Source organism: Paramormyrops kingsleyae, chromosome 1 (assembly GCF_048594095.1).
Source record: "Paramormyrops kingsleyae isolate MSU_618 chromosome 1, PKINGS_0.4, whole genome shotgun sequence".
NCBI lineage: Eukaryota > Metazoa > Chordata > Actinopteri > Osteoglossiformes > Mormyridae > Paramormyrops > Paramormyrops kingsleyae.
In genome coordinates, this window is record NC_132797.1 from 44,096,776 (window position 1) to 44,122,604 (window position 25,829).

The window sequence follows — 25,829 nt, forward strand, 5'->3', positions numbered from 1 at the left end:
GGAGGCCATGCATGAATAATTTATGAATTCCCTGCTGAGAGGGACTTCAAACAAGGGAGTGTTTTAGACTGGAAGTCTTATGTGATTTGGCATCACTGGAACTCCCAAGTGCTTCAGTATAGAGGAAGTCCTTTCATCTGGGCCCCCAAAGTGGTTAAGGTCAAAGTTCACTAGGAGATAATGACACAGATGTACATCTGGATTAGCTCACAGTACCAGCATAGCTTGGTGGGAAGGCATAGGTCATAGTGATTCCCAGTGGAAGTGAGAAATCAATTAGTAGATTATTTGTCCATATATATACATATATATTTTTGAAGATCATGTCACAGGATTTCAGCTATGTCCATTCTTGTACTTTCATGAAAGCAAGGAGCATACTAAGAATACTATGATACTATAATGCCATAGTGTTTTTTAGAAGCCTTTGGCTTCAGATAATGACCTGTCTTAAATTTAAAAGAACACTGTTATTGGTATACACAGTGCAAAAACAAGTCTACTTACTGGAGGGTGACTGAATCATACACATCCCCCTGGTTGTTCCTATGTTACTGGGGACAAAAAACAGGACTAAAAGTACGAAGTCAGAACAAAAATAAGTGATTGACATTGTGGCATCTTGAGTCTAAGATTTTTTTTTACTTTGGGAAAACCTGGAGAATGCAGAAAACGTGGGAAGTTTATTTAGGGAGTTTGTTTTGCCGTAGTGGATGACAACACAGCCAAATTTCCCATATGCATTCATGTGAAAAAAGTACACCTTCTTACAGTTCTATGGTTTTATACACTCTTAAAAACGCTGGGTTGTTTTAACAACCCAAATGCTGGGTAGAGGATGCTGGATTAGCACTTTGGGTTAACTTGACCCAAATAGGGTTGACAATTCCTAATAACTGTAACCCAGCGTGCTAGGTATAGAATGCGGACCAGAAGGGGAACAGGAGCGTCACCTGTTTGCGCGCCAAGGCGAGGGAGAGGTGCTGTTCAAAGTGGTTGCATTTGTAACGTTATACGTAAGTCTTTTTTCACCACACATTTACTAAATACATATAAGTACATATTTTAATTTTTAACTTAGTCGAATGTATTATTTTCATATTTTATAAAACAAGTGAGTTATTTTGTATTCTCAAGTTAACCTTGCTGTTAGGGCTATTATATAGGGCTGTGACGGGACAAGTATTCGTCGTGTACCGAATGAATACTTTTATACTTCTGTGTTTGTGATGATTTAATCTGAATTTTTAAACCAATAATATTATAGTTAACTTAGCCATCTTGTTTCGCTTAAAAATGTCTGAAGAGAACTCACAAAAACTGTGAATGCACTTTAAAGGTATGTGGAAAGCAGAACGTTTAAAGTGTGGGGACGTTAACATTAATGGTATATTTGGGAATATATTGTAATTAACTTAAATTCAGTTTGTTATTTTAACCCTGCGTTATCATCTGATCTTTTTCAGTCAAGCCTGCTGTGGAGCGCGCCAAAAGTTTGATTGTTCAGATTTTATTGTCAAGTGGACAAAATTAGCAAACTTTAAGGAAAAGAGGCGACGGTAAAATGCCTACTAAATACTGTCTGAATTTGATAAATTAGGCTAATAGACGTTACGGCACATCGACTCGACACGGATCATGCAAATAACGAGCTTTTAGCTGTATTTCTAACCGTAGGATGCATCTAGTTTTCATCCATTACTAAGAATTTTTACAATGTTAAAATGTATTTTTTATGCAGTGACATGGATAACTTTGTAAGAACCAAGCTGACTGAATGGAGTTTAGCATCTTTAATTCCCAAATTTGAAGGTATGTGCATATCACCTTCTTCTGTTTAATATATAATCTCTCTTTCAGTGGGGCAAAAAAAAGTTTTAAACAGATTTATGAGTTTTTATGCAACCTGTTTTAATGTTCTTTTTGTTTTTCCATTTCATTTATTGGAAGGCAAGGTTTTCTTTGTTCCTTAACCTATATTTCTTCACATATCGTTAGTGTTCTGTGCCAGCTTCTCTCCTGACTTCCTTTTGCTATTGTGACCTTATGATTGGCAGCTGGCATTAGCATACTGTCTTTTTTACAGAGGAAATGATAGACCAGGATTGGTTTATATTTTGTAAAAACTTTTTTTTCCCACGTAATATTTGCTTTGACATCTTCCTTCTTGTACTTGTAGATTTCTCAGGACTTCTCAACTTTGTACCCTAACTGTGGTGAAAAGCACACTGTGAACTGGATGCCAGTCTTCAAAGAGAAGATCCTTCAGCTTGCAAGCAGAGAGAAGCGAGCTCTACATCTGATTTCAAACTTTGATTCTCTGTCAGCAGGTATAGCAGTTTAGCATATTGTATGTATAAGGAAAACTATACTCTATTTGTTATACAAAATGAAATATGACATTATCAGTTATTTTCACAAATGTAAAATTATACATAATTGCCAGTTGTCTTGGTAATAATGTGATTTGTTTAATTTGCAGGCATACAAGGCGACATTGCTCTACAAGTGCTCCCAGTGATACTTCCAACATCAGCATACAAGTTCAGGAGAAAAATGTTCTAAACAAGCTTCGCAGAAACCAGAAAGGCTTTCATTCATCTACGGCCTGTAAGTCAAGATGAGTTTGTGTGTGTGTGTGTGTGTGTGTGTATTTGCATAGATCACATTTGAGGACGAAATTGTCCCCAAAGTGTAGTAAAACCTGAAATTTCCCTACTTTTGGGGACATCTTTTGAGGTCATTCATTCTGCTGTGAACTGCACACGTTACTGTCAAATTCCTTGTGTAGCCTGATATAATTTCTAATAAACAGGTTGGAACCAATATGGCTGAATACTTGTGCAAAGCCGAGGAGAGCCAACCATGCCCCTTTGTTCTGGTGCTCAGTGAAAATGCCATGTGCTCGCAAGCCTTTGTGATAATCAATGGACAGGCACTGGAGCAGAGTACGCTGCTGGGGGCTGTGGACATTTGTTTAAAAGCATTCTATGTCTTTGATATTAAATATCTCAAGCAGTGTGCACAAGTATGGGAATTCCTGCAAACTGTTGTGTATGAGCTACCTGGAGATGAGTCCCCTGCAATACGAATGGTGAGAGCACACGTTTTTGCATAGCTCACACCAAATGCTATTTTAATGTTATTTCAAAATGTTATTTTTTGGTTTTTCAATCACACATTCAGTTCTACAGAAGCCTAAAATTGGATGCTATTTAGCGTCATCTACAAATATTTAGATTTTCCTATATATTTTTAACTTCCATGGAAAGCTGTAATTGGAAGTTCAGCATATTTTAATATGATTTAATGTGAATGTGATTTTTTTTTTCTGAACTTTTTTGTACTGTACTAGTTTAATCGCATACATGGATGTTAATCTTTCAATTAATGCTCTATGTCAATATTTCATGAGACTAATTGGAAGTTATCCCGTTTTACTTTTTGATGACATTTTTTGATCTTTTACAATCATAAAAGTGAAAAAAATCCATTGTTACGAAATAAAAGTATTGAATCTTTTTGTGTATTACATTGTTTTACTTTCGGTTGGTAGGTGGCTGGGTGCATTTAAGAGCCTTAAATTGATTTTCAGCATAAAGTTATAATGTATAGTCTACAATTAAGACTTACAGATTTCATTTTCAACCCAGTGTTGAGGTGATTTTGACCAAGAGATTTGGTCATTTTAACCCAAAACTTGGTCTTAAAATGCAACCCAGCACGTTGGGTTAAGCCCTTAACCCAACCTTGCTGGATTGAAACAACCAAAGCTGGGTTAGTCCATATTTGACCCAGCACTGGGTTGGGAAATGACCCATGTTGGGTTGTTTTTAACCCATCAGTTTTTAGAGTGTATATAATAAAAAAATCATCTAATCCTTACAAGGTAGTAATCATTTTCTGTTTGACTTGACATGTTTTGCACCTGCTTTCCGCTCGTAGGAGTGGTGTTTTTTTTAGGTGTGGCTGGGTGCGTTGTTGGTGCCTTGCTATTTTAAGGCAGCGAAATGACAGTGCACTTTTGACCAACAAAAACCATGTAGAAAGATCTAACAACGGTTATGGAAAATGGCAGTGAACTTCTGATAAATTTAGAATGACTATCACCGATCAGTGGATAATTTAAGTGGCATAAGTAAAGAACAAAAAAAATCTTTCATATTAATTTTCAGCATTAAGCATGCCTCGGCTGGATTGCCGAAAATGCATTTCAGATAGTTACATAAGTCAGGTGGAATATTACAATACAGCCTTCAGAAGGTTGCAACATTCATTGTAGCATGTTGTGTAACATTGCCATGTGTGATGTTGGACATAAATGAGGACAAATTCGAGAACTTTAGAAGGTATAATGCTGAAATGCATTTGCCAATGCCAACAAAGGAGAGTACGCCGGCAGCACCACGAGAAAGGAGGGATATGCTGGCAGAAGAGCTGAATCGTCTGTAGCATGGTAAGGAATCTAAATTGAGATGTAGAAAAATAACAGCCTTATTGCCTTTTGTTTGAACATTTTTAAACACCTTAAAAACTGTAGGTTATATTTTGTTTGTACAAAGATTATACTTTTTGTATCTTGCGAACTGCAGAACCAAAATTAAAACAGAAAAAAAGCATAATTTAGTCCCCGTTCCCAGCTGCTGCTCTCCTTCAGCAGCAAGCTTCGGTTTCCCCGTCTTCTGACATCATAACACTTTCGGCACTGCATGGAAGAAACCGAGGACACACTCGTGCTGGCTCATCCTATGCCTGCTTCACCTCGAAAGGCTTTGGTGCAAGAGTGGTGTCCCATTCAATGATGTGCTCTCGCATTTTCACCCCGTGCAAAAGCAGATCCATTTACTCAGGCAAAAAGCAATGTTTGCCAGGCAAATGCACCATTGTAATATCAATTCACCATAGATCATGTGCTGCTCCCTTTTATAGGTGAGGTATTGTGCCATTTCAATTGGTTCATTTTATGTTTTGCCCAAAACATGCTTCTGAATAATCAAGACCTAACAAACTAATCTGCAGGAAATTAAGAACTTGTCTTTTGTTCTCCTTTGAAAAGCCTCAAATATGAAATTAAATTGTGATTTTAAAAACTCTTGGAATGAGGGACAGGTGGACAGACCAAAAACAATTATTGTGACTATCAGATAGGTGAGGCTATCCTGACAGACAACCAATTGGCGCCTCCAGAAAATTTTCATAGGGGAGGCCAGATGGGCCAAAACCAAAAGCCGAGCTGAATTTCAGGAATTCTGTTATGCTGTCGTAGTATATAGCTAGTTGAAAACTATGAGAAAGATTTAAGGGATCGCCTACTGATATACTTTGGTTTCTTGTGTTACATTTAATGTCCCAGTGATCACAAGTGCATAGATTTACAATTACATTGTACAATTAACATTTTGAGTTCCACAATAATCCTGTTTTAATGTGTTTTATGTATATGTGTTATTCAATTAATTGTTTTGTTACTGGGAACAAGCTTAACCAAGTTTAAAAACACCACACTAGTCTCCAATTATTTTCAATACAGCTTTGAATTATTTGATTGTTGCTGCATCTTTATGTACACTAAAATGTTACATACTGTATAATATTCCAAAAAATGAAAAAAATTTAAAAAAAGGCATTACATGTACATTTGTATATTTTATTATGGTCCACCGGCAAACAAACTGAAATACAGTAATCGAGTACAGGCTATACACTCAATACAGTTTTATTCGCCTGTTGCTGTGCTTTTTTGCAAACAAATCTACAAAGTCATCAAGATTTATGGCCCAAGCCCTTCTTGACTCCACACTTAGCACCCCCAAATTACTCAATCGCTCATCAGTAGGCAGAGTCTTTACTCTGAGAGTATTCCAGCCATTTATGTGTGTTATACCAGTCTTTAGAGAAGCACCGTCTTCTGTCCCCTTGATAGGTTTGAGGGAAGCTTTTGAGTTGTGGCTGCTTGGTTTGCTCTGCTCTTGACTGGGAGATATCTGTGATGAAACAAGAGGTTAAATAGCATATAGCACCAGCTAACGTTAGTTAAGTAAATTTATCATGCCAAAAAGCAAGTTAAATAGCATGTAGCACCAGCTAATGATAGCAAGGTAATTAAATTCGGAACTAAAAAACGTCACTACAGCCTACAGTTTACTGAATAAATAGTTTCCACTATTCTTTTTAGAAATTATGATTTACTCAGTCACCGGTAGTCTTCTTCCTTAACTCCGCGCGCGACCGGCGTTTGTTGAAGATGACCAGAGACGTGCTGAGCTGCTGCTTCCTGTGAGCACCCCCACCCCCCGTGTGATTGCAGAGCGCTTTGCTGACCGTGCATTTGTTGAAACGCATAATTAAACATAGAAGCATATCTGGCATATGCCACCGATGAGGGCAGTGGGGGGGGGGGGGGCAACAAATTTATCAGGGGGGGCATGGCCCCCCCTGGCCACCGCATGTTGGCGCCACTGCAGACCCCCCCCCCCCACCTGTGCCCCTCATATTAATTTAGCATGTGCATTTGTAGTAACTCATAAGTGCAAATTATTATCATTAATAATAACAATATTTATTATTATTATTATTATTATTATTATAAAGCTGAAAGTTTTATCATTTTGAAATTAAGTGTAGGCAGATAAAATAGAATACATGTAGGTGAAATGACATCTACATAACTGGTTTATTGATTATATGCAGCTAACTATTGCCACTCCATTTGACTTTCTAACACCATCCATTAATCACGTCAAATCCAATTTGTTGAGCAACTCCTTAAACTTAAACTATAAAGCCATCAGAATGTCATATTCAATGATTTCTCTATAGCTTGTAATGGATTATTTGTTTACTGCAAGCACAGATAATAGGTATTGGAAAGCTTTCAAATTTTTTGGAATAGAATCATTCAGCTACCTTTTATTCATTTTTAATAGTCTTTAGGGAGAAGAGGTTGCTTGAAATAAAAATGGATGAATTTTCATGCCTTTTTTAGTGCCTGTCGTGATGTGTATGTTTTAACAAATGACACTATCCAGAGGAATTCATCAAACTACTGAATAAGTAGATATCTCTGCCTAATGGTAACATTAAGCTATATGTTCACATGTCTGTATATTTACTCATATACCATTAAAGGAAAAGGTATGTTGATAGTACATCTCTCTCTCTCTCTCTCTCTCTTTATTAGCCTTTTCTGTCATCATCTGTCACCTTTAGCAAAAAAAAATCTTTGATGTGAAATGGTTGCATGCTTTACTATTTAGCATTTTGTCAGTGCAATATTATGTATGGTGGTCGAGAGTATACACCATTGTGACACAACAAAGGGAATGTAAACTGCTGGAATGGTTTAAAGCGTGAAAGATCTAACAACGGTTATGGAAAATGTCAGTGAACTTCTGATAAATTTAGAATGACTATCACCGATCACTGAAGCTACTATATCCTTTTTAAAAAAAAAAAACTATTTCTGAATTCGTGGCACATTTATTTAGGCTTTTGAGGGGGAGGGGAGTATGACAGTTGGCACCCTCTGAACTAGCTGAAAAACATTTTGAATTACAGCTTTGTGCAGTTACTTCTCTATTATTATCACTGTTTAATCCCAGTCACCAACTATAACCAATAGCTTTAGGGAAAAGATACCTGGAAACAAACCCTCAAATGGCCACCATCTATACAATGGAAGCGTGATCGCTTTCAGCTCCCACAGTCCAGAACTATAATCCTCAAGCGTTTGATGAATATCACTTTTTGATGCCTGCTTGCCAAGCACCTGGAGCTAAAAAAGGCTAGACTTCAGTTAGGGACTGCTAAGAAAAAACATAAATTGATATAGGAAGTATCCTTAGTTAACCAGTAGCAGGCATCTTTCCATAATATAAAAAAATTAAAAATACCAATGCTATAGTTGGGAGGACCATACTCATTGCGGTCTTTAAAGATACTTTACAACAGAGTAGGGTGGTGGTTACCCTGGTACCACAGTTAAACTCCTATTTACAGTAAGTCTAATCATTACATTTTTTATACCTCACTACATTTTTGACTAGAATAACTTTTACAATATAGCACAGAAGCATACTTACGCTGACATACTGACAATATATCTAAGCATTTTGACTCTCGTGGTTAAAATGATTGTACTTTTTGTTTTAGTGGCAATAACAAATTCATTGGAGGAATGATTTGCTTTTGAGACATGAATGAATTGTTTTGGGTAAGTTACAGGGTTTTGCAGCTAAATCATAGTGGTGTGCCATATGCATGAACTGTTTTGAGAAATGCTTTAATGGTCTTGAGAATGCTAAGCATGTTTCATGAAATGTGCCAAAGCAATTGATAAAAACTGTAAAACATTTGGAAATTTGTATGAAGCAGTGAGAAATTATGTTCAGCTGTGCAGAAATGACATTGTCGTGTAGGGATTACACTTGTTGTTGTGCAAATGTTAATTGTCATTTGAGAAATGTTCCAAAGCATTCGAGAAAAACTACAGCAAACAAAAACACTGTATAACACAAAAACACAACTGAATCCTCCTGTGTTCAGTAGGTTTGCACCACAGCACTCTCTCATAGTCACGACTGAACGAACAACAAAATGACAACAAAATCATGTACTGTGGGAACCTAAAACACAACAATGCTGTATCACTGCAATTTATGGAATATATTTTAAGTCATTTTGAAAGCTTTATTAATCGGCTTTGCATGTGGTGGCTAACACGATGATCACCTATATATACAGTATTTAGTTTTCTGTGTAAAATTATTACAGTGGGAAACTAAATAATCTAATCTGACCAACAAGACTAAAGCAACTGAAAACTATGCCAAATAATCACATATGTACAAAACCATTTGCATACATGTACTAAATTTGTGTGAAACAATGAGAAATGATGCTCTGCTGTGTACAAGTGACATTATGGTGTGGGGATTAAACTTGTTGTTTTGCAAATGTTAATGGTCATTTAAGAAATGTTCCAAAGCAATTGAAGAAATTTGTAAATATGGTGCTTTTTCACTGTGTGAAAGAAAAGCTGAAAGGAAAATCACATATTCTGTGTAACAACTCATTTTAGTGTGGTTCTATGCCCTATTTCCTTTTCATTTATTTAGTGTCCAACTTAGTGTGACACTAGCACTATAGATTGCTGGAATCAATCTCAGTCAGTCTAAAAAAATTGCTTCCACCTGTAGGATTGGTGGTCTATGGCACTAACCCTCCAGACACATGATGTCAGTGTAACACAACTGATATTGGGTCAAGTCAATTAGCATGAAATTACCATCATTCAAAACACACAAATGTCTTTTTAAGCTGTTTTTATTTTAAGTTACTGTCTTTTTTAAAATCATAAAATGAGTCGGACAAATGATTTTTTTAATTGACATAGTTACTCACCCAAAGCTGTTTTGTAAATGTTACAGTTTTTCTTGAACTGACAGAATGCCCTCGCTTCTGTTCTTCCCCGGCTCCAGCCGAGGATTTGATTACTTCATCCCCAAAAACGCTCACCTGTGCAATAGACGTCTATCCTGGCCCAACAACCTCAAGGAAAGTGATCTGAATCCACTTCCCCTGGAGATTACAGTTCCGGTTTCTCTTCTGGCAGTTGCTCTATTGCAGGCTACCGCTTCCGCTTCTGGCCAAGGCACAGTGAGAAACTTATTTTTCACCACCCGAGGTGCTCCAAGAGGTTTTAGAGGAACTTCTGTTGCAGGGATCACACCAAGATAGTGATATTGTTGCACCAGATCGGGGAGGGAGCTGGCCATCTCGCCAGCCTCCTCCTCGCCAGCCATGAAAGAACTGATCGGGGCACTATGGGCGCTACACCAACAGGTAAAAGAGGCAGTCCTTCCGGCTAGCCTGCACCAAGCCGACAACCTGCCACACAGGTTGGCCTTGAAGCGTGCTGAATCCCAGCCACTGGAGGTTGAGCAACCAACCTCAATCTTGGCGCCCTGCCCAGGGGAATTTGCTGCTGCCACCGTGATGCCAGAGCCCAGTCGAGAAGGGGCCGCTCTGACTCCGCCTGTCACCTCGAAGCGAGGGAGGCGAAAGTGGAAAAAGGAGGCATGATCTGTCCCAGGGCCCACCTCGCCTGAACTGGATAAGGGTGAGATCACCGCCGAGCCCTCTACTCCTGGTTTTAATTGCGTCCCCAGAGCCTATCCTCTCTCTCTCTGCATCCAGCCCAGAGGAGGCCACGGTCGTTGCTGCACCTGGATGAGGAGCGGCCACTGGAGCTCCACAAGTGCTCGGCCTGGAAGAGGTCAACACTGCTTCACAGACATCTGGCTCAAAAAAGGTTGCCACTCTGCAGGTGTCTGGCCAAGAAAAGGGTACTGTTCTGCAGGCATCAGTCCAGCAAAGGCAGCCGCCACTTCACTAGCGTCCGACCATTAAAAGGCAGCTGCTACTCTGCTAGTATCCGACTTAGGGGAAGTCACCCCTACTGCCACATCTGGTTCAAGAGAGACTGCCGTGCTGCAGCCCAGAGGAGGTTAGTTCGTCACTGCGTCGCTAGCACCTTGCTCGCTGCTCCAGGTCCCTGCTGTGTCTTGCTTGCTGTCTGAGGTCCTCACCATGACTGACTCCGGGGGCATCTGCCCATGTCCAGAGATGTATGAGCTCTGCCCGACATTAGGGGTGTCCGAGCTCCACCGATGCTATCCGATCTCCGCCCATCATTCGAGGTGTCTGAGCTCTGTCCGTCTCCAGAGATTCATCTCTGGAGTTCCCCCAGCCTCGCTTGCTGGCAAGAGCCCCAGTCCCTGCTCCACAAATAGTTCCTGCCTGACTTGCCCTGCCTGCGGCCTTTGCCAGATATGTAGTTCCTGCCTAGCTTGCCCTTGGCTGTCCCAAAGCCATCGCTGCCCACCCTGCTCTCGCCTGCTCGCCAGCCTGCTAACCTGCTGTTGTCACTGCGGGACACCACCTGACCCTGCTGACTGCACCATGCTACAGTGTCCCATGGGTCTGCCGATGCCAAGGGGGATGCATGCCATGGAACCGACACCCAGCAACCTGGGAACATCCCAAACACCCAATTTGACCTCACTCTCTCTCCTGCCTCAGGCTTTGACCTTCTCTGTCTGGTTGTGGTTTTCTCTGGGTTTTCATCCTGTCCTGTTGTCTTGTCCTAGTCCATTCCCCCAGTGGTCTGCACTCGAGCCCCTGTCCCTATCTTGGTGGTCCTTCCATGTGTCAGTCCTGTCCCTGTCCTTTTTTCTGCCCAACCTGTTGTCCTTGCAATCCCTTGCCTTGCTTCTGTCCCTCCCCTGGTTCACGTAAGGTATGTCTTGTCTGGTGGTGTCATCTGTTGGGTATCTCCTGTGATATCTGCCGTCATGTCTTTGGTATGGTTCTGTTTTTTCTTCCCAGGCCTTCAGTCCAGAGTCTCTGCACATCCGGTGCCCAACCCTGTCCAGCATCCCTGGTCCTGCCCGTGTCCTGGCTCAATGTGCCCCTCCTCTTGTACAACCCCTTGGGTCCCCTCTCTGGCTTTCTTGGCACGTCAGGAGTGTGTCAGGAGTGTGTGTGTGGAGGGGTACTGTCATGTCTAGCCCCACCCTGCTTGTTTGCTCTCTGCATTTCCCTTAGGCATTTGCTTCTAATCAGCCGTGCCTGAAGCTTGTTATTCTTACCTCTTGTTTCTGCCCTCTTGTTAACCAGCCACAGCTGCCTTGCATTTACTCCTCTGTTAGTTATGTATATTAGCGTCACTTAGTCCTGTGCTCCCTGTTCAGTCATTGTTCTGTGTTCACGTGTGCAATCCTGCTTGCTCCCCATAATAAATGCCCCTGCAAGGGGTCTACTCACCTGCAGTCTGCATTTGGGTCATCCTTCTCTACATTAGACATGACATGTAGAGCATTGCAATGTTGAAACTGGTGTCTTTGATATGAATAAGTATCAATATGCTCTACAAAAAAAAATTGATCAGTCAATGACAATGAGAGAGTACGGCTAAATGCATGTACCATTTTGAGAAATGCTGTTAGTCATGAGACAGTTAAATATGTTTCACAAAATATGCCCAACCATTTGAGTAACTGTAAGAAAACTCACCTGCTTTTCAAAACAAGCCCTTCAATCTCTTCTAGGGGGGCTTGTGCTATTCAAGGCCTTTCCCCTTCCCCTTATAATCATGCTTCTTTCTCATCTGTAAATCTTGTCTACCAAACACAGACAGTATCCTTTGTTTCTAAGATCAGATCAATATCATCAATTCATCTCTTTGTATCTCATGGCCTCTCCCTCCCATCATCTCTATAGCTCTGTCAGTTTCCTCCTAGCAAAATAGGACTGAATAAATAAATTATGAAAATCTAAATATTTTTTAACCAAAAAAACAACTTATCCCATCATTAAAAGCCCTCAATCTTTCCTATTGTTATTGTCTTGGTAGATATTAAAAGGAAACTGAAATTAAGAAGAAATACTGAAAATATACTTTTCTTCAAATAATGACTTTGTAAATACTGCTCTGCAATTGGTCTTAAAGGTAATGACAGCATTGTGTTTCCTTTTTCCATTGTTAGCATTAGGGAATGCGGTTTAATCTGAAAAAGTGTTAAAATTCTCTGAGAATTGTCTTTCGCTGGAAAGCCAAAGGAAGCATGGTAATCTTCTGTATTTCTCTGATGCAGTGTTAATGCTATATGGATTATGGATTCACCTGCCTGAGTGTGGGTTTGCAGAAGAAAGGAGAGAAAAGGTAATAAAAAGTGGTTTGGAGAGCCAACCAATGTTTTGTAGTATCTTCCACAAAATTTTTTTCATGGTGGCACCTCAGGATTTCATCAACACGATCTGATTGTGTAATGCAGCAAAAAGGCAACTTCTTTTAAAAAATTTATTGTGATTTATCTGACCAGTCACATTGGGGATTCTAGAACAAAGTGAAAGAGTGACAGAGTTTCGAATTTTTTTCTTCTTAGAACAGTGGATTTTTCTTTTTCCTCCTTTTATTCTAAATCATAAAAAGGGAGGAAGATGATTAATGTCTTTTTATATATTGATTATAAATGAAGTTTTACTGTCCATTCAGTTACACTAAGAAGTCATTTTTACACCCCATGGGTTAGCATCTCACCCTCCCCGACTTTAAAAACTAGACTTGCCTGTCAGCCCCTTGCGAAGTACTGCTGCTGTCTCATACCAAGCACTTAAATAACCCTGTCTTCCATCTGTTTCGTCTGGATCCTGCCCTGTCTGCTCCTGCTCTGCCTGTTGCTGCACTACCTGCTCCAGCTTCGCCCGCACCTGCCCGCCTGTTCCTGTTGATCGTCTCTTGTGTTTGTGTAGGATTGACTCTCCCAGCTACTGACTTGTGACCCTGACTACGATTGCAGCCCGACAATTCTATTTCTATCTGCCTGATTCCCTAAATAAACCTCCTGGTCTCCCGCATTTGGGTGTCCTGATTTCTGTACCCAATTGACTTGATGTATTCAAAACAAAAAAAAAAAAATAGAAAATATAAATACCTATGTATACATTGAAAATACTTCCTGATTACAATCATAGGGAATTATTCATTTGTTCATTCATTCATTCATTCATTCATTCATTCATTTAGAGATGCATAATTCCGTGAGGGCATCCCCAGCTTGCCATCCAGAATACAATTTTAGTATGTTGGGTTTGACCAATAAGGGCTACACCCACTGCCCAAGATAGTAAATAATTAATGAGGCAATAAATATGCAGGCATGTACAAAGTCATTTTTTAAATTTATTTATCAAATTTTCAGCTTCCAAGTCTAACTTATACACACACATAACATGTATATTTGCATGTGTATATGGTATATGTATAAGTATGCTTGTATGTGAAAGTAATAGACATCTAAGTGATTTGCTATTTTACACAATCATCGTCTTTCTAGGAAAACCAGCAATATTAACCTAGCGTTTCCACTTTAAATCCAGCTCTGAGGAAGGAGGAGGTTTCTTTTGCATAAAACCCATTTCATCTGAGAATTTCTGAAAGCCATATTAAAGTTTCATGTTAATCAAGAAAATTCCAAAGTAGAGTTGACAGGCACTTTCTACTCTACTTATTCCTGTCTTGACGAATTAGACTTTTCTAAAGGACAGATAACATATTGTTACATGTGGAACTTGCTGAAAAGGTAACTTTTTACAAGTATGTTTGTTAAAAGTCTCACATATGTAAAATGTATCCCTTCATATTATATTTACTGTATATAAAATTTGTTGCATAATATATTTTTTAATCCATTACCATGATCAAAGCCACAATGTTGTTCTAATCAGCAACTGTTGGACATAATACAATCTTCATGAAATCAGTGTTAATTTGTCACATGTTAAAACATCTGGTATTTTTTTATTTCACCTATGACTGTCACTTAAGCATAAAATTGGAAAAAGCAATCCATTCTATGGCAATGGTTCAGAATGGGCTGTCCCACAGGAACTTCCAGGTGCCTAAGAGGAACGCAACTGGGCCCATATTCACAAAGCATCTTAAGGCTAGAAGTAGCTTCTAACTTGCCGATTTAGGAGATACTCCTGAAAATTATGGCCGCGTCAGTCCTAAATGTAGGACTCCTATTTTTCTTTACTAAGACCTATTCACTAAGCCACTTAGTGCTAAAAATAGCACCTAAACCTGGGAGAACTAAAAAGGAGTTGAGATGACTCCTAAGTCACTAAGACCAATTCACAAAATGCCTGCTGTCAATCCACGCTGCAATGTCTTGGAAACATTAAATGAACCTTGAATTACTTAAAGGACACCGCCTCAGTCAGGAGGGAATAATGATTGTTGTGGAGTTTGGGACGGATTCAATAACATCTTCAACAAACCAAATGTTATGTCTCAGGCAAATTATCATCTAATTGACATTTGTATATTTATTACATGAATGTAAGGTAATAAGACAAAGTGTGACTATGTATTGAATTTTATAGATTTGTTCAAAATACAGTACAGCTGTTTCAAACTCTTTTCATATTACTGAACTGTGAATAATTTAATATGCTATAATACAGTACTGTACATAAAATATACCTTATTGTAGTTTCACTGCTGCATCTCGTTGGCTCAATTTTGGCAGTTTATCATAAGCTTTGATGAGTCTATATTTGTCACTGAAAGAAAATGACTTTCTTTTTCCAGTCATGTTTTCTATGCACACAGCATTAGCCTTAGGTAACTAGCCAGAAGCAGACGGGTTACCACAAGGCTTGTCATGTTTGAAAGAAAGACAAAAAATGAACACTGCGGACTACTTGATTACTATAAGTGAGTTATTTAAACAGTATTTGTGCAGGAATTATTCTGTCCCAGGCTTTTTGATATATATAAGTGGTTGATCACTATAACCATAATCACTATAAGCAATTTCCCACTGTATTTGTCTTTATGGGATGTTGCGTGTACATTTTCACCAGCACATACTGGCCTCTCATCAAACCATCCCCGTGATTATTGAAGGCAAACTCGTGCATGAGAACTGACGTTAGCCAGAGTCTTACTCTTATCTTAGGATTTGGGTCTTTTTAGGACTGACACGGCCATAATTTTTAGGAGTGTTTCCTAAACAGGCAAATTAGGAGCTACTTTTAGTCTTAAGATGTTTTGTGAATATGGGTCCAGGTTTTTTATTACATTGTGGAGGACATTTGGTCCCTACAATGTAATATAAACATAATCCACACACACACACACACACACACATATGTATATATACATGTGTGTGTGTTTCACGTAATCATACGGTTTAATGTTTGGATGGATTGATGGATGGATGGGTGAATGGATAAACTTTAGGTTTATAAATAACAATTTTAGCCTTGGTCCTTCATAAGGGTCTGGTTTCTTTGTGAGTGTCAGTTCAATTATAGGTCCCACCCAATTGGCAATTGTTTTTAGAGTATCCAGTGGAATCAATTGGCCAACAGGTGGTTAAGGCTTATCTTTTTATTTTTGATAAAAATGTTGGAGGCTGTGACAGCAGAAAGCATAATGTGGGCCACGCTCTCGCTGCTGATGCACAGCTGATGCAGTTGGAGCACTTTTCATCAAATATTAATGAAGTGGAAAAATACACCAGGCTCAGGGCTGCTCTCCAGTGCTGCAAAATAGAAAGCCTTTAGAAACCACTATTTGATGGCTGTAATTAGCATTCACAATTAAAAATTCAAACGTTGGGTTTATTTTAAAGCATGAATCTTTATGTGTGTGGCATTTATTTCTGTTACAAAATATTTGCTTCACGATGCTTATTTTGTCAGTTCTTTTTTCCTCATCGTGGCTTCCTGTATGGGTGGTGTCCATTTATTTTTATTACTCTAGGATCCTTCCTTCTATGTCCATTAAAAAAAAGCTCAAGAGAAAATCACAGATACGTATTTTACCCTGGCATCAGAGATAATGACTTTTAACTGTGTACACTGTCAGATTAAACTAGTAATTTACAATGATTTATGTTGTCTGCCTGTGTATGCTTATACTGTAAAGGAAGCTGCATAACTCAGTAGCTAATCAATAGGTTGGTAGCTAACTGACAGATATTTCACACACATAGCATATTATTCCTGTCACTGGACATCCAGAAGACAATTTTAAATTGTCATTGGAAAAAAAGCTAAGTTTATTCATTTTTTCAATTCAGTTAATTTGCTTGGAGGAGTTTTACTTACACAAAAATGTTCTAAGGGCAGAATGAATAATGATTGGTTCAGAGATATAACCAATCAGATTGTAGAGGAGGAGGGCCGAGGTGGGACAAAATATCTGATTGGTTGGTCCTGACTCCTATAGTCACTTGGATCCACCTCCACTGCAATCTGATTGGTTATCTCCCTCAACAAATAGTTTTTTTCTTCTGCCCTCTGAACATTTTTGATTAAATAAAACTCCTATGAGCAGTTTATTTAGATCCCTGTGTCCCTGCTCTATGTTACAACACCCAGTGATTGCACTGCGAAAATGACATAGTGCACTATAATAACACAAATTTTGGGAAACATTTAGCTTATTTCCCAGGGTATGCTAACATATTTGTATTGGGACTTGAATTGGTAGCTTGATTTAGAAAGGGGGCCCTATTTCCCACCAACAGAAAGCTTGATGCAAAGTGGTTTTCCTAGTTTCGCACCATCACATTGCTCATTTTCATGCCATGCTCACCGTCATCAAAACAGCAAAAGATTTATTGCCTGCTTTCTGCTTGTATTAGTGTTGTTTTTTAAATGAGATGGGTGCATTCTCAGCGCATTGCTATTTTAAGGCAGCGAAATGACATTGTGCTTTTGACCAACAAAAACCACGTCTAAAGTAGGTGGTGAATTGTTAAACCATATTTAACCAGTGCATTTTAGAAATGTGAGGGTGCTTGTTACAGATACACAGATACACGCTCGAAATGTAATGATGTTTTTTTTATTTTATTTTATTTCAATTATATACTGTTTTATAGAGTACATCTGGTCCTTTCACGTAATCATACTGTTTAATAAAACACCAAATGAAATATATATCAAGTAAAAAAAATCTTTTGACTTCATTATCAGAATTAAGCATGTCCTGTAATTTAAAGGACATTTGCACTGCCGCCATAGCTCATGTACTGTACCTCTGTCTGCTAAAGGTGAGGTAACATGCCATTCTGATTGGTACATTGCATGCTACACCCAAAACATGCCACTGAATAAATAAGAGAGTTAGGACAACCAATTTACACCTTGCACTGGCGCAAAGTCTGGTATTTTCCGCAACAAAATAGGTAAATGGATTTGGACATGCCCATCAATGTTAGTTGCACTTTACATTAGATAATCAAAATAGAGCCCAGGGACTGTTATTGTTTTAAGTTTGTTCAGGCCAGTGAAATAAATCCTGTAATGAACTCTCAACATCCATCCATCCATCCATCCATTTTCTCCCGCTTATCCGAGGTCGGGTCGCGGGGGCAGCAGTCTCAGCAGGGAAACCCAGACTTCCCTCTCCCCGGCCACTTCCTCCAGCTCCTCTGGGGGAATCCCGAGGCGTTCCCAGGCCAGCCGAGAGACATAGTCCCTCCAGCGTGTCCTGGGTCTTCCCCGGGGCCTCCTCCCAGTGGGACATGCCCGGAACACCTCACCAGGGAGGCGCCCAGGAGGCATCCTAATCAGATGCCCGAGCCACCTCATCTGACTCCTCTCAATGCGGAGGAGCAGCGGCTCTACTCTGAGTCCCTCCCGAATGACCGAGCTCCTCACCCTATCTCTAAGGGAGAGCCCAGCCACCCTGCGGAGGAAACTCATTTCGGCCGCTTGCACTCGCGATCTCGTTCTTTCGGTCACTACCCACAGCTCGTGACCATAGGTGAGGGTAGGAACGTAGATCGACTGGTAAATCGAGAGCTTCGCCTTTTGGCTCAGCTCCTTCTTCACCATGACAGACCGATGCAGCGCCCGCATCACTGCGGACACCGCACCGATCCGCCTGTCGACCTCCCGCTCCATCGTCCCCCCACTCGTGAACAAGACCCCGAGATACTTAAACTCCTCCACTTGGGGAAGGATCCCATCCCCGACCCGGAGAGAGCATTCTACCCTTTTCCGGCTGAGGACCATGGTCTCGGATTTGGAGGTGCTGATTCTCATCCCAGCCGCTTCACACTCGGCTGCGAACTGTCCCAGCGAGAGCCGAAGGTCACGGTCTGATGAGGCCAACAGGACCACATCATCTGCAAAAAGCAGAGACCTAATCCTGAGGTCACCAAACCGGACACCCTCAACGCCCTGGCTGCGCCTAGAAATTCTGTCCATAAAAGTTATGAACAGAATCGGTGACAAAGGACAGCCCTGACGGAGTCCAACCCTCACCGGAAACAAGTCCGACTTATTGCCGCTCATGCGGACCAGACTCTGCCACCGGTCATACAGGGACCGAACAGCCCTTAAAAGGAAGCCCGGCACCCCATACTCCCGGAGCACCCCCCACAGGACTGCCCGAGGGACACGGTCGAATGCCTTCTCCAAGTCCACAAAACACATGTAAACTGGTTGGGCAAACTCCCATGAACCCTCCAGAACCCTGCGGAGAGTATAGAGCTGGTCCACTGTTCCACGGCCGGGGCGAAAACCACACTGCTCCTCCTGAATCCGAGGTTCGACAATCCGGCGGACCCTCCTCTCCAGAACCCCCGAATAGACCTTACCAGGGAGGCTGAGGAGTGTGATCCCCCTATAGTTGGAGCACACCCTCTGGTCCCCTTTCTTGAAGAGGGGGACCACCACCCCGGTCTGCCAGTCCAGAGGCACTGCCCCCGATGTCCACGCGATGCTGCAGATGCGTGTCAACCAAGACTGCCCTACAGCATCCAGAGCCTTCAGGAACTCTGGGCGGATCTCATCCACCCCCGGGGCTCGGCCACCGAGGAGCTTTTTAACCACCTCAGCGACCTCCGCCCCCAAGATAGGGGAGTCCACACCCAAGTCCCCATACTCTGCTTCCACATCGGAAGGCGTGTCGGTGGGATTGAGGAGGTCTTCGAAGTATTCCTTCCACCGACCCAAAACGTCCCGGGTTGAGGTCAGCAGCACCCCATTCCCACCATAAACAGTGTTGATGTTGCACCGCTTTCCCACCCGGAGCCGCCGGATGGTGGACCAGAATCGCCTCGAAACCGTCCGGAAGTCGTTTTCCATGGCCTCACCAAACTCCTCCCAAACCCGAGTTTTTGCCTCAGCGACCGCCGAAGCCGCATCCCGCTTGGCCTGCCGGTACCCGTCAGCTGCCTCTGGAATCCCACAGGCTAAATAGGCCCGATAGGACTCCTTCTTCAGCTTGACGGCATCCCTCACCACTGGTGTCCACCAGCGGGTTCGCGGATTGCCGCCGCGACAGGCACCGACTACCTTACGGCCACAGCTCCGGTCAGCCGCCTCCACAATGGAGGCACGGAACATGGCCCATTCGGACTCAATGTCCCCCGCCTCCCCCGGGACATGGGAAAAGTTCTGCCGGAGGTAGGAGTTGAAACTCCTCCTGACAGGGGATTCAGCCAGACGTTCCCAGCAGACCCTCACTATATGCTTGGGCCTGCCAGGCCTGGCCGGCTTCCTCCCCCACCAGCGGAGCCAACCCACCACCAGGTAGTGATCAGTTGACAGCTCCGCCCCTCTCTTCACCCGAGTGTCCAAGACATGCGGCCGCAAGTCCGACGACACGACTACAAAGTCGATCATCGAACTGCGGCCTAGGGTGTCCTGGTGCCAAGTGCACATATGAACACCCTTATGCCTGAACATGGTGTTCATTATGGACAATCCGTGGCGAGCACAGAAGTCCAACAACAGAACACCACTCGGGTTCAGATCGGGGGGGCCGTTCCTCCCAATCACGCCACTCCAGGTCTCACTGTCATTGCCCACGTGAGCATTGAAGTCCCCTAGCAGAACAAGAGAGTCCCCAGAAGGAATGCTCTCCAACACCCCTTCCAGAGACTCTAAAAAGGGTGGGTACTCTGAACTGCCGCTCGGCGCATAAGCGCAAACAACAGTCAGAACCCGTCCCCCCACCCGAAGGCGAAGGGAGGCTACCCTCTTGTCCACCGCGGTAAACCCCAATGTACAGGCGCCCAGCCACGGGGCAATAAGTATGCCCACCCCCGCTCGGCACCTCTCCCCGCAGGCAACTCCAGAGTGGAAAAGGGTCCAACCCCCTTCAAGGAGACTGGTTCCAGAGCCCAAGCCGTGCGTCGAGGTGAGCCCGACTATATCTAGCCGGAATTTCACAACCTCGCGCACCAGCTCAGGCTCCTTCCCCATCAGAGAGGTGACATTCCATGTCCCAAGAGCTAGCTTCTGCAGCCGAGGATCGGACCGCCAAGGTCCCCGCCTTTGGCCACTGCCCAGCTCACAATGCACCCGACCCCTATGGCCCCTCCTACGGGTGGTGAGCCCATTGGAAGGGGGACCCACGTGCCTTGTTCGGGCTGTGCCCGACCAGGCCCCATGGGTATAGGCCTGGCCACCAGGCGCTCGCCATCGAGCCCCAACCCCAGGCCTGGCTCCAGGGGGGGGGCCCGGTGACCCGCGTCCGGGCAAGGGAAAACGTGTTTCCAAAATCTTTTTCATCATATGGGGTCTTTTGAGCCGAACTTTGTCTGGTTCCTCACCCCGGACCTGTTTGCCTTGGGTGACCCTACCAGGGGCATAAAGCCCCGGGCAACTTAGCTCCTGGGATCACTGGAACACGCAAACCCCTCCACCACGATAAGGTGTCGGCTCCAGGAGGGGAACTCTCAACATGTGAAAGGAATATCTTTAATCAGTCATATTTCAATAGAAAACTATTAGCACTTGAAATTCCATAGGATCCTCTTCTCTTTATCCTATCAATGATGTAGATGCCCTTAATGGATATTTGTGTATATTAGACCAACTCATCCAATATCCAACCACTTACTCTGCTCAGGCCTGATGCCTATCCCAGGGAGTGCACAGACTGCAGAGTTATGGAAAAATATTGCTAGATAGTACAGTTTATGAAGGGCGAAAATAAATGTCAAAGGCATCCTACAAAGGATGGTTTTACATCTTAGCCTCATAAAAATGTTTGGGAAATCCATGTTATGGATGGACATGGTGAAAGGACCAAGGGACAATCCACACAGCAGCTAACAAAAACAAGGAACTTTAATGAACTCAAAAAAGATGAACAAAAGACCACAATGGGTCTAACATAGGCAGTTTAAAAAAAAGACTTCAACAGGCTCGGAAAGAACTCAAGGAGTAACTAACACCAAACAGATTCAAGAAAGACACACATGGAGCAGGTGCAGGGAGCAGGTTCATGGAGCAAACACAATGACCTGGGGCCTCATGTATAACGACGTGTTTTTCTTAAACAACAATGGATAAACCACGTGGAAAAAAGTAGTATTTCAGGGAGTGCGAAGTGGAGGTCATGTTAACAGAAATCGAGAAAAGAAAAGTGATATTATTTGGTGGTTTAAGTAGTGGCATCAGCAATAAACGAAAGTTGACAGAGTGGCACAGTGCAGCGGAGTCAGTTAAAAGTGTTGGTTCTGAAAATTGCACGGTGGCCGAAATTAAAAAGAAGTGGTCGGACATTAAGGTCAACGTGAAAAAACGTGCCGCTCACCGTAAGAGTCTAACAGCACAGGCGGAGGTCGCGGTCTCACACTTTTATCGGGGGATGGGGGCGCCGATGTCAGCGCGGGTGAGTTTTTCTCGTACCATACTTGTTTGAATTACTTGCATGTGTATGAATAACAAGTAGGGCGCAGATGCGGTGTTACTTTTGTTTATTCTGTTTGTTTATTCTTACAGACAACAGTAGCCTACAAGAGGTGCCCCCAGTGCTGAGGACGAAACAGGCAGTGATGGTGCTGCTGTGCCGAGCACATCTTTGGGCGCTGGCTGCACACATTCCCGTGCCTCAGAAACCAGGGGGCGACAATCCGGCCGTGTGCTGAATGAAGGTGTCCTGCAGTCACAAAAAGACATCGTGAATGCTGTAAGATGTTGCCAATGAATTAAAACATCTAAATGATACGCTATGTGATACTGAAGTTGTAACACTGTTCCATTTGGCGGAAAATTTGGTGACTCAGGGTCAGGTTCATCTTGCCTAAGCTCTTCAGCCATATTATGCAACACGCTACATGCGTGTACAATGCGACACACTTTTTGCAGACTGTATAGCAGCACCCCAGTGGTCTGGTCCAGGCAGCGCCAGCAGCCTTTAAGCTGCCCTACAGTGCGCTCTACCACCGCCTAAGCCCGAGAATGGGCATCATTATAACACCGTTCTTCTTCAAACTTCCACTGTCCCCTAAGGAGTTGTAAAATGGTTAAATCAAGCAAAGCATACAATATTGGGCCAAATTATAAAATGGGAAAAATCTTCTTACCGAGCAGCCAGCCATCGCGTACCACCCCATTTTCAAGTTTATTTCCAACACTACTGTTTCTGAAAATAAACGAATCATGGATTGAGCCAGGCCATCTAGCCACAACATTAATGTTGGGGCGTCATAAGCATTTTGAATGGGGGGGACACACTGGCATAAAACTAATGTTTTATGTTAAATGTGGGGGGGATCCAAACAAATAATTATGAAATGTGAGGGGGACATGTCCCCCTCAGATTTAATGGCAGCGATGCCCATGCATTAATGAGACGCATGTTCGAATCGCACATAATTTGTACATTAATAGAGTGAAAGTGCTTTCTATGTACATAAGTAAATTCATTCTCTGAAGGTGCCTTCATAGCAATGTGCGTGCAGTCGATGGCTCCGATTACATTGGGAAAACCGGACATCGCTGCAAATTACACTTTAATGTTTGCCTGTTCAACCACAGTGTAAGGAAATTTTATATGACAAGCGGATTATGCCGTCCCGGACAGCTGGCATGGCGCGACTTGGTGTTGACTGAGAAATACCCGATTGGTCCGCAAGTTCTCGCTGAAAAGCACCTGTGGCTAAGAACCCGAGAGTGGACAGAACTTGTAAAGGAACAGGTATGGTGCAATTCCTCATCATCTGCCTTTGTAATGCTGCCCCCAGTTCAGCACACAGCTCCAAAAGGATTGCTCTTGGAAATCTGAATCGACTTAGAAGCCAGTCATCATCATGGGCCTAGTAATCACAATGATCCCTGAATATGCACTTCTAATTCTTCCATAAGCTATGTCTTCCAATGACGCAAGAGCTGCCATGGTAGTTCTGCACCGTTTTATTGTTACAAATTGATTAAAAATTAGGTGCCGTACATTTGAAAACAACATACAATTAATGTTGGTGTATTGGATAAAGTCAGCGTCATGATTGTGAGTATAAAAAGGGAAATCACAGTAGCAATGATTTGCCACTGGGTGCCGTCCGTTTACAAAACCGAGCAGAAACGTGTGTACGCCATGTCTGGAGCTGCCGTGAGAATGTGCATAGCGGTACGCCAAGTTTAGTTTTTTTCTACATCTCAACGTGAGCGTGGATGTACGCAACATTTTCGTGCGTATGCACCGTTTATGCATGAGGCCCCTGGTGAGGAACAAGGGAAAGGACAGACACACAGATAACAATATATACACAGATAACAATGGTAAGACAAGCTATAGGTGTGTGCCGATTACAATTACACACAGGTGAAGGTAGTCACAATCAAACACTAGGGACAATGGCTTCACTGGAAACACAGGTGAACCAGGACATAATTACAAAACTAGATACAAACAGAAACAGCTGACCAAGGTACAAAACACGGAACCATACAAGAACACAAGGAACCATAATAAACAAGGATACAGATCTGAATCTGGGGGAATGGAACATAAAAATATTTAAGATGACAAAGGAGATGCCCAATTTTTAGGACAAAAGCTCTAACTCTGCTGATGCCTGGTTCTCAGTATCTTCTTACACTAACCTGGATAAGTAATGCGTGTAACCCCCTACAGGTCTTCTTGTGTTACTGGCACCAGGCCACCTGCTGGCGCTGCTGTCATCTATCACACTGCCCCTCAGGCCTCAGTGATAATGCCTCTAACTCCAATGTGTATCTGATTACTACTCATTCATCCGATCATTTCATTAAAGTGGAAGGAAGCATTTGCTACATGGTGCAAGCTTAGAGTTGTCCCACAAAACTGGACTCCTGCGTCTCTGCATATGACAAGCAGGTATAAAAAATGCATGGAAAAGTTTATTAAAAAGTTGATTTCTTTACTTGATACTGAATACTTCAAATGTTGCCTCTTGTTGGGAGCTGAAGAGTTCAACTAAAGGAGCTTATCTTATTTTGCCATGGTTACATAATCTTCATAATTATTTACAGTTAATGACTATGCCAATGTCAATTGGCATGCAACAGAAAAATACATAATACAAGGAAATGAAATTACAATTGTAACAGCTTTAGATGTTATGCATTATTAATAATAATAATAATAATAATAATAATAATAATAATAATAATAATAATAATAATGCCCTGGTGGACAGCAGCAGCACACTCTGCCCAGGTAGAGGTCCTACATTCAGTTGACATTTCCAAAGCTCAGATGTCTGTTCCTGTTTCCTTGTCCTAGGCACAGGGGTGCTTGACAGAGTGGGCTCTAATTGACTCTGATGCCATGGGAAGTTTAATTGACCGTCAGCTGGCCCAACAGTGTGCGATTCCTAGTGCTGTAGTTCTCGAGACCGGTCTTGGTCTCAAGACCGGTCCCAAGACCAATTTTCAGTGGCCTCGGTCTTGTCATGGTCTCGACTCTATTTGGTCTTGGTCTTGTCTTGGTCTCGACTCTATTTGGTCTCGGTCTTGTCTTGGTCTCGGACATAGCGGTCTCGATGGGATGGGGAAAAAAAGAGAAAACAGAACATCCTCACAGAACAGTATCATTATTTATTATGCGCCTCAATTCAAATGCAACCAGTCAGATGCATCTATTTTAAAAATGTTACATTTTATACATTTATACATATACGGACACTGCCAATGTTTCACAGTCCACACACATCATACACATCGCATCATAGCGAAGTTGGCAAAGAAATGTCCGCGAAGTCTATAGCATAGTTATAATTCAAATAAATTAGGTATTTTACATTCATTAGAAAGCACGGTCTTGGAGGTGCAAGTCAATCTGGAGGCTCATTCTCTTCAATTCAAAGCAAAGGATCATTACATAGCCGTATTCATAGCTTACCGCAGGGGTTCCCAAACTTTTCAGCTCACAACCCCAAAAATAACCGTGCCAGTGACTCGTGACCCCCACTATCCTCGGAAGTGGTTAAAATATACAAATGTTGCGCGCAACGGTGCACATG

The 25,829-nt window shown here is 42.3% G+C and overlaps 1 protein-coding gene across 4 annotated transcripts in view; it reads right to left on the reverse strand.

Moving 5' to 3' along the window:
* Nucleotides 1–5,677: 5,677 nt before the first annotated feature.
* Nucleotides 5,678–25,829, reverse strand: part of LOC140592547 (uncharacterized) — a 67,359-nt gene continuing 47,207 nt past the window's right edge. The window contains exons 4-5 of one of the 4 annotated variants that reach the window (XM_072716077.1): nt 22,911–22,969; nt 22,299–22,483 (exon numbers count right to left, since the gene is read on the reverse strand). In XM_072716077.1, coding sequence (XP_072572178.1) covers nt 22,436–22,483; nt 22,911–22,969 — 107 coding nt within the window. In that variant the 3' untranslated portion in view covers nt 22,299–22,435. Of the gene's footprint in view, nt 5,985–22,298; nt 22,484–22,910; nt 22,970–25,289; nt 25,346–25,829 lie in introns of those variants that run through there. The other 3 variants (XM_072716085.1, XM_072716075.1, XM_072716082.1) reach the window with 3 other exon arrangements.